This window comes from Cariama cristata, unplaced genomic scaffold (assembly GCF_000690535.1).
Source record: "Cariama cristata isolate BGI_N322 unplaced genomic scaffold, ASM69053v1 scaffold6199, whole genome shotgun sequence".
Taxonomy (NCBI): domain Eukaryota; kingdom Metazoa; phylum Chordata; class Aves; order Cariamiformes; family Cariamidae; genus Cariama; species Cariama cristata.
This window is the reverse complement of record NW_009633955.1, coordinates 32,342-42,114: the sequence shown is the minus strand read 5'-3', so window position 1 is coordinate 42,114 and position 9,773 is coordinate 32,342. Positions and strand designations below refer to the sequence as shown.

Here is a 9,773-nt window from a genome sequence, read left to right as displayed (position 1 = left end):
CTCCAGCAGGAGCTTATATTTTATGCTAAATAAAGCAGGACTGTGTAACTGTGGCTTGCAAAGTGTGGTCATTTGAGGCATTCTAATGTAGTCATAAACTTTACAGTGATTTTTGTTGTTCCCATAAGTGCATTTCAGTTAGGTTGCCAACCTCTGGACTGAGATTTTGATTTAAAATGTGGACAGAATACTGTTACGCTATGTTTTCACTTAAAAATACCTCTTAATTTTCCTTTTCTGAATTCCACAATGAAGGAATGAGTTAGATGACGCTCGGATGGATAGAACATGGTTGCTATAGAACACTGTGGCTATACTGGATCCGATCAAGAACTTACCTCGTGGAGTGGCTTTGTCTCAAATAAGGAATAGCTATTTGAGGAATTAGGCTGTTATCTTTACTAAAACAATTACTAAGTATCATTCATTCTTGTTAAGGCTAAGGAGGTAGCCCTTGTCTCATATTTCAAATCCTGGAGACTGATGTTTGCTTATCTTTTTAGTTTAGGATTTAATCTTACAGGTACAATTGCTGAACTTCATTCCTGATTTTAAAAGCTGTTTTGTCATGTTGACGCAAAACCAAATACTTGCTTTCACTTGCCTAGTTCCTCCTAATAACTCACTTTTCATGATCAGTGCATATTCAGTATGTGTTATCCTGGAACTCTCTCCAGTATTTCCTGATTTTGTTAGCCAATTTAGGACTTTTCAGTTCACTCCTCCTGGTATATATTGTTCTGAAATGTATCTAATATGCTGTCCACTTACTAAATTTTATTGTTGTGATTTTAAAGATAATTTTTATAATCTTCATAGGCTATCACCATACTTTTAAGTGTCTTTAGATAATTGGTAAATGTGTCTTTATTATCCCCTGATCTGAGCCTCACTCAAGTGGTACCATGCTAGTTTTACTCCTATGACATTACTAATTGACTATTTCTTACTCATTTCTTCTGGTTTTAAATCCATGAAATGACTTCATTTCTTGCCCTTTGATTACTTGTATAACCACTTCTAATTTTGTATTCCCCTATGGCTATAGTCTTGCAATTTGGTTTTGGGTACTTTTCTGTAAAGCTGGGAGACTGCTCTGAATAAGGGGAATCAAAGCATGACCAGAAGTACTGCTCTCCTCTGGCTTTACTGAGAGTCTACTTAAAGCTGGTTAGTGTACCTCTGGCTGCCACAGTCTTGTTTCTTTTAACTGTGTCCTTGTCTTTGGAGATCTTTATTCCTTAGAAATGGCCTACGTTCTTCTCTCTCTTCGTGCAGTTTTCCTCGGCAATGCCCAGGCTTTGCTTCTGAGTGTTAGCCCAAAGCGCTGTGGCCCTGGTACCCAACCTGCTCAGTGGAGAGGCAGCGTCTGTGGTTCTTTCGCAGTTTGCTGTCTCCCATCTTCTCCAGCACACGTTGAGCTCCTTGTACCACGTGAAGGTTCAGACCCCTCTGAATGCCTTACTCAAATCAATGCAAACAATAGGACTTAGTGTGGCGTGGGAACTGAAGACAAGTATAGCCATAAATTGCTGCAAGTGTACATTGGAACTATGAGTGTGTTGAATGCAGCAAGAGCTGGTGATGTACAGTACCTTCAAAGCCATCTTTATTTAGTGCCTTATTTTGAGTACTTGGGTTAGGGAGAGAAGTAATATACACTAAATCTAAACCTTCTACCTTTTAAATCCCTTGGAATAGCAACTCTTATGATAAAAACCTCTAATATTCCCTCCCACCCTCCCCTCCTTTTTTTTTTTTTTTTTTTAAACTTACCCATTCTGGTCCTGGTGAAAACTTTAGGAGCCCAGTTTCATATTTTTCTTCAATCGGTTTTGCCATTTTCAGTCATACACATCTTTTCTTTGTACATGCAGTGTCTTTTCAGCCGATTGGTTTTCTTGGAAGTGCTATTGAGCATAGAGACACAATAGCTTGTATCTATCTTCTTAAGCCTGTGTCAGATGAGATACAACACTGAAATCTTCATCTTAAAATACCTGGTCTCAAATTGGATGTCTTTCACATAAGTTTTTTGCATTTAGTGTTTTGCTCTTTCCCCATTTGGAAGAATTACGTTGTTGAAGCAAGGATGTTGAGTATAGGCAGCTCGGATACAGCTGTATATATTGAAACAAGTTTCATGTCATTTGAAATGTATAACTAAATCTGAAATGCATGACAAGAAACTTCTATACAGTATTTTTGTCCCTGTCTTAATGCTTCAAGAGTGTGACAGAATCACTGGAAGAGGAGACACAGAAAGTACTGTTTTCCAGGCCTCTGCTCAGAATTCTCTGAGCAGAAACCTGAGTTAGCTTTGTGTCTGGGCAGGTGTGTGATTTTAATACAAATACAAAATTAAGATGACTAATTTCTGCTTAAAAACCTTAATTTCCTTTAAGAAACCTGAGATTACAAGGTTAATAAAACAGGAAAGAAATCTAAATGCAAAGTTTTCCTTTACCTGTTCTTCAGTTACCCAGTATTTAATAGATGATTAGTTAAGTATCATTTTACATGTATAATTCATTTATTCGTAACTCTTTGCTGGAGACCAGAATGAAAAGGATGTAGTAATATTTGTGGTGACCAATCAGAATTATGGTAATGTGAAGGAATGGAGTTGACAGATTGTATCAGAGAGCTTTTGATATTGAAGTGAAAATTATTTTATGTAACTGTGTATAATTGACATATTTTGAGCAATTATGAGAACTTTCCTTTCTCAACTAAATGTTATGAATAGTGTATTAATTGAAGTAAGTGTAAAGTTGAAAGGTTTTGTTACAATTAAAGATGACTCTGGGAGACTGAGGAGTTATGTGGTACAGATGCAGAGGTGGAGGATGATTGAGAACGCAACATTTTTTGTATTTTTATATATATACACACGTATGTATTCATATAAATATAGTAAAAAATGTGGGAGATGCATATTAAGGAAAATAAATGATGCAAATGACTATATTCTGCAGACTGTGCTGAAGTACTTTAATAAAAACCATTATTCAATTTCATTCAAGTACTAGAGGGAAATTCTTTCTGCCTGAAGAGTTTTCCCTTTCTTCCTCAAGCACTTTGGAGCTCTGCAATTACTGCTCTAAGAGAGCTTAATTAAGTAAGAGCATATTCTTTAGTCTGTGTTACCATGTCTAGTCCAAAAGGTGAATCAGAAAGTGCTGGGAGAACCAAACGATGTCATGCACTTAATTCTTCAGAACGGAGAACTATTACAAGTTTGTTCATATAATCTCTGTGTAGCATTATTATCTCTTAAGAATTTTTTACTAATTTTTTTTTTTTCTTTGCATCCAGGTGTTTGTGACCAGAGTTTTGGAATACATGTAGCAGAGTTGGCAGCTTTCCCAAAACATGTGATAGAAAGTGCAAGAGAGAAAGCATTGGAGCTGGAGGAGTTTCAGAACATTGGCAAGTCCAACGAATCTGAAGGAGAGCCACCAGCCAAGAAATTCTACAGGGATTTAGAGGTTTGCTATCAGGAATGCTTTTTCTAATTTCTTTAGCTGGAATAGCTCAAGCAAAATAGTTTAAGGATTCAGAGTCCCCCAAAGTTTGAGGATAATTAACTATAATCTCATTTTTCCATAACAAAATGTTTTAGATAGGAAGGTCATTAGGAGTTGAAGAGACGTTCAAGGGTGTAGTGGGTTTTGGTTTAGATTCATTTCAAGTTAACGTAGGCAAGAATTTTATCTAAAAATACAGTCATGAGAAGGAAACTGATTTTTTTTTTTTGTTAAAGAATAATGATCAGCAGTTTATATGATTGGCAGACAACCGCAGTCATACAAGGCACCATGTCTCTAACTGTCCTGTGGGGTTTTCTTTATGCCGTGAACCAAGCTAGAATTTTGTGTTCATCACTTTTGTTGGCTACTTAATTTATATGCAGTGTTTCTTGGGACTTCAATTAAAACAAATAGCTTTTGTTTAGATTATTCTTGGCTGCGCAGGTACGTTGCACCTGGTTTTGCTCCCCCTTATTTGAGGGCTCCTTAGTGCTGATTTCTTGAAGCTCAACAGGAACATGTTCAGATCTGTTCGCATCTGAGAAAAGCTGAGTACACAGCTTTCTCCTTTGTGGCCTTCCATGTCCCATCAGTACTAACAGGTCTCACAAGCCAATCAAATTGAAGGACATGGCAATTTGGACCTGGAATGTCTGATTTATAGATATCAATAAAGTTCTTTCCATTTTACACATGAGACTTTTAGCTTGATTCTCTCTTCTCGACTGAGAAGTAAAATGCTCTTGACTTTGCACAGGCTTCAAGCACAAGTTGAGGAAACCCACATCTCCTGATCATGTCTATAGTGCATAATACAGCTGTGTAAAGTCATTTGAGTGAACTGTTTTTTCCCTTTTCCCTTTGCTTTCTCTTAAAAGAAGCTTCATTAACAGGTAGCGTAAAGGAAAACCAGAGCTTGCAGAAAGCTTTTTCAGAATAGCCTGTGTTGTCTTTTTGCCAGATTAAGAGTCCTTACAGTGACATCTGTTGCAGCCTCCTAGGAAATCCACGTGCTACCTTATGACTTGCAGTTGTTTTTTTGCCAATAGTCAGGTCCTCCATGCTGCATGCATATAAATCTGCTTACAGATCTTAGTTCTGTGTCCCAGCAGTTGGCCTGAAACTTCACAGCCTTGTTAAGTCATTTATCTCCTCCTATACATCAGTGGCAATCTTGGTAATACTCCAGTATATGGAAGCCTTGAAGTGTTAGTCCATATCCAAAGCACTTTCTGTGGTTAAAAAGCCTTTGCTCTAGACAGAGGCTGTTATCTGTTAACTTTATTTTCAGTTTTAGAGGTCATCTGCATTTGTTCTTGGCTCAGTAAGTGGATCTGGTGTTGTGGATGAGCGATCTCTAGTTTGTCCTACCTTTTAGCGCCAGGAGGTTCTCCCTCCAACTACTTCAGTTGCTCCACGATTACCTTTCCTTTGCCAGCTTGCTAGGTATCCTGGTGAAGTTTTTTCAGATTAGTCGGATCTGGCTGTGTGGTCTTAAGTTAGTGTAAATTAAATTGACGTGGCAAACACTTCTGACAAATACAGCATCATGTTTTATTCTTGGATATTTCAGTAATACGTATTTCATAAACACTCTAGGCAATAGAGTGGCATAGCTTTAGATGTCTCACCTAGGCAATTTGTCTGCCTTCGTTAACATCGTGTTTAGAGAGAAATACGTGTTTGTTACATTTCCAAGTCCTTCAGAGACTTCTGCACTGAAGGCATACTGCATTAGTCTTAAATGATAAAAGAAACCTACAAAAACTTTGTAGTAGGGTTCTAAAATGCAGAGGACTAGACAAAATTCCGTATTCTGGGCAAGTTGTTTCTAATACAGGGTTCCTGATTAGTGTTCATTGAAATGTTTGGTCTTGTTACTCAGTTCAGATTGTTGCAAAGTTCCACTTTGCCTGTTTGTGTAAAAGCATATGCATAAAGCTTAATTATCATCTGTTCTCCTTAGTGACGGCCAGTCTCCAGTTGCTTGGTTACAATTCGTTCTTTCCTTTTGCACATTGTTTTGATTTACAATTCCTCAAAAAAGTAACTAGTTTGGGTAACATGGCCACTCTGATACTGTTATTGCTAGCAATCCTCAGCTACTGTGGTTGCACACTGGAATTAAATGTGGAACATATATAGGAGCTCTCAGTGTTAAATATTGTATTTCTGCTGATCAGCTGATGCTTTTTGCTCATGGATTGAAAGGGGAAAGAACTCCTGATACAATTATAACTGGATTGTTCTGGTGTTGAGAACGTGATAGCAAGTGCAAAAAATAACTGTGGGTTTTGCCTGCAAAAAGTTTCTAGTGGTGAATAAACTTTGTATCTTTGGGGAGTTTGGAAAAAGTCTGCATGCAATCTAAACATCCTTTCTGTTTTCTTTTCCTTCTCCTCCCTCCATTTCAGGAAGGTGAAAAGATAATTCAGGATTTTCTTTGTCAAGTGAAAGCATTGCCCCTGACAGATATGTCAGAAGACGACATCAAAATCAAGCTGAAACAGCTGAGAAATGATGTGTTGGCAAAGAACAACAGTTTTGTGAATGAAATCATTTCCCGAACAAAAGTTGCATCATGAAAAGTGTGAGAACAGGATACAGTTCTTGAAGCATGTTTTACATGGAAGAACTATCATTATTTTGTCTCGTAGCTTTTATAGTTCATGATACTTGTACTGATTTATGTAGGCATTTTTTTTCTTGGATTGTAATTATTTTGTAAAAAATTCTGAGCACGTTCTGTGCCAGATTCCTGCTTTAGTTGTGATCATTGTGTCCTTTTAGAACTTTTCAATAAAATGCTTTTTCAGTATTGAGAGAGTTATTGACTATACAAACAAAATGCGTAATATTTTACCAGAAAAGTGTGCTAGAAAGTATAACAATTGAGATGGCATACAACTACCACAGCCTTGAAAAGCAACAGTGCATGCACAAAATCTGTCCTATACAGTGATTCTTTTTTTTTGTATGATGCAATTACATTAATTCAGTGAAGTTTTAGTAATGCTATATTAGCACTTCATTAGAAAGAAGCATCTGATCTAAGTGATTTATTGTCAATTTTTTGCATGTGTACCTGTGGGAGGTGGGCAGGATTTTTTTTTTCTGTTTGCTGTGCGGATGGTAATGCTTGAGTCAAATATGCTACGAGCCTGCTCTTCATGCCTGAGTGGTGATAACTCCTGCATATTTTGGTGGTATTGTAATGTAAGCAGAGGCTGGGGTGAAGTTACAGTTTAACTGGAACTTTGGAGTTGGTCATGATTTGTGAGGTCTGCCTACAAAGAAAGAACGCATTGATTTTTATCTAATGTACTTCTCGCACTGAGACAGTTTGGAAGCATGTAGATACAAGTTTATATTCTCCTTGACATTTAGCATTTTCAATTGTAGTTTAAGAACACTTTACCTATATTTAAAACTGTCAGTGTTGGAAGATTAATGGGAAAAGATGTTTATCACATGAGATTATAGGAATGGAATCATGCTGAAGATGCGATGCAAACTCTTGCTGTGTTCCGAGATTGCATGGGTGGGTGTGTGCTGAGGACAGCAGTGCTGCTGTTAAAGCTGTGCTGCAGCTCTGCATCAGGGATTAATGTGTTGTAGGGGTCTGCATTTAAACGTTCCAACAATAGTCATAAAAGAGGTGCATTGTTCAACTTGCTGTGGGATAACATTTGTAGTTAAACTTGGGCATACTAGATACACTTCTCAACAGAAGAAAATAAAGGCTTGTTTGAGAGGTTTGGGTTCTGCATGACAACTTTTTGGTCTTTAAATTAGAATGCATTCTACTGATAAAGACAAAAATAGGCTTGCATTTACAAACAGCACAGTTGATGCATGTATTCAGTAGCTGTGTCTGGAAAAGTGTGTGAATGGAAAAAATCTAGTACATAAAATAATGAAAAATAAAACTGTTTTTTCCAAATTGAGTTGGTTCAAGCACAAGCTATCAAAAATGCAGAATTATATGTAAAATAGACAATGAGAATCAATTTAGAGGATCAAATACTGCAATAAGGCACAATTTGTATTGGATCAAACAGCTTTAACTGTTGCTAGAAACAGGCAGTTCTTGTAAGGGAGTGAAATGGCTGGTGCTTACAGCCTCGTGCTACATAAGCCAAGATATCTGTGGTCTGGTCAAAGATGCCCATTGCTTGGTCTCCTTTCCCTAACCATGGGAACAGGTATAAAACCGTTGGTGGTTTTCTCTTCCAGGAACTTCTCTGTTTTTCCCTTGGCCCTGTGTGAACTTTTAGTGTCTACAGCACTCAGCCAAGGAGCTCCTCATGCTCCAGCCTGAGCTACCACCTGCAAGAGGGACCGGTTCTTTGCTTTGAACCTGATCCCTAGTTTAATTTCAGCACCTCTTGGTTTGGTTCTTTAAGCGTCTGCTCCTTCCACTGTGGATGTGGTGCATCAGTACAGCACGTCTGCAGCATGCTGAGGAAAGGCTGCTTTTATTTTTGTGTTGCAGTTGGAGGCCGATAGAGCTGTTCCTGTGTAACTAATTTGCCCATCTGTGAGGGTGAAGGCAGTACTTGTGTGCGTTACTCGAGAGGGATGGGGTACCCTGATGAACCTTCTCTGTGCTTCAAAAAGGGCGTTAGGCACCTGCAACAAAAAGGATTGAGTTTTTCTCATGCCCTTCAACACTCACAAGGAAGAAAGGTGCAAGTTAATGGGATTTTAAGACTAATCTTTTCGACTATTCTTTTCTACACTACATTTTCTCCCTCTGCTGCCAGATACAGGCGAGAGAGGATCGGGCAGAGTTTCATCTCCATACATCAGTGCTGCTTGCAAACCGGGTTACAGGTAGTGTGATTTCATGTGAGCAGGAGGATGGCTATTTTTGCTAGTTCCAATTTAGCTTTTCGTTCAGAAACGTACCTGTGAGACAGGAGCAATTCTAGAACTTGTGTGGTTATTGCAGAGCTGTGCCAAGGACGCAAAGATTAGCAAAGCTTCGGAGGAAAATAATGAGGCTGTTGAGGAGCAGTGAGGCTGCTTACTGTCAGCCTTGACTAAAGACACAAGTTTCTCTTTGCTTATTCACTTGAATTCACTGAGTGCTTACTGCTGGTGTGGTCTTTTTAGTCTGTGCCAGCACTGTTTGTCTAGAAGGCTCTTTATGGAGAAAACTACATTAGATGGGGTAAAAGAAAAGAGCGGACATGATCAAACACTGAAGGAATTATTTTGCTTTGATCACTTTACCGCCTGCCTCTCGGTGATCAGGAATTCAACCTATTTGTGTGCAGGAGCACCTGGTAGCCAGCCTGATGAGAAAATGCTGGGTTTACCTCTTGGGTTGTGGTCAAAAGCAGGTGAGGTGCTTGGGGGTCGGCAGGCTCCAGTTGGGGTTGGAGGGCTCGGGGACCAAGCTCACAAATGGAGGGCAGGCAGCCTGCCCGTCCTGGGACTCGGCTCTGCCGCTGCCTGCTTCCAGCTGGGCAAGTTCATCTCAAGTAACAAGGCAGTCGATGAGTGGCTCTGTGTCTCTTTCCTCCACTGGATCTGAGGTAGTTTTGGAATCAGAAAGGGCGAGAATGTGACCGAGGTGAGTCCTTGCCCGCTGGCAGAGGCACTAGAGCTGGCTTGAGGAGACTCTCGAGTCTCTGAGAGAACATCAGGTACCTGCTCGTGCGAAGCAGGCCCGTTACTGGCCTGGGCTGTGTTGAACATAACAATTTTGCGCTAGCTCTTGGTGGATGTAGCTGTTCGGGGTTGATAACCACTCTGTAAGCGGCTGGGAGTGCTCCTGGTCTAATTTTTCCAGATTTAGGGAAGGCTGTGTGAGAGCTCGTTGCTCTGCTGGAGGAGAGTCTGCCTTTACCGCGCAGCTGAGGTCTGGGATTGTGTGAGCAGTTTGAGCTGATTTGGTGCAAGATTAGGATGACAATTTAAACTGGGTTTCATGGCATTTAATGAGCTTTCAAATATAGGACCAGTACATAGGCTGAGACATTTCTATGGTCACAAAACAGTGTGACAACCGGCCTTACTATTCTGCAAGGTGACAGATTTATTTGAAAAATCAAGGGAGAGGAGTTGCTGCTCTGCATCCGAGGTAGCGTGGGGTCCTGCATTGAATGCTTTGCATCTTGCTGACCTGGCAACAAGGAAAACAAGTGGCCATAGGAGCCTGCAGCCTTAGAAGACAGTGGGAGAGGTGCTGTCATTTCTGTGAGATGGCTGCAACGCTTGCAGGTAGAACTT

General features: G+C 39.7%; 1 protein-coding gene across 1 annotated transcript in view; it reads left to right on the top strand.

The window, feature by feature from the left end:
* The window catches only part of MSH2 (mutS homolog 2), a gene marked incomplete at its 5' end in the record, with an annotated part of 27,363 nt that extends 21,008 nt beyond the window's left edge, over window positions 1–6,355 (top strand). The window contains 2 exons of the mRNA XM_009706968.1: window positions 3,319–3,491; window positions 5,948–6,355. Coding sequence (XP_009705270.1) covers window positions 3,319–3,491; window positions 5,948–6,118 — 344 coding nt within the window. The remainder of the gene's footprint in view (window positions 1–3,318; window positions 3,492–5,947) is intronic.
* Window positions 6,356–9,773: the final 3,418 nt, after the last annotated feature.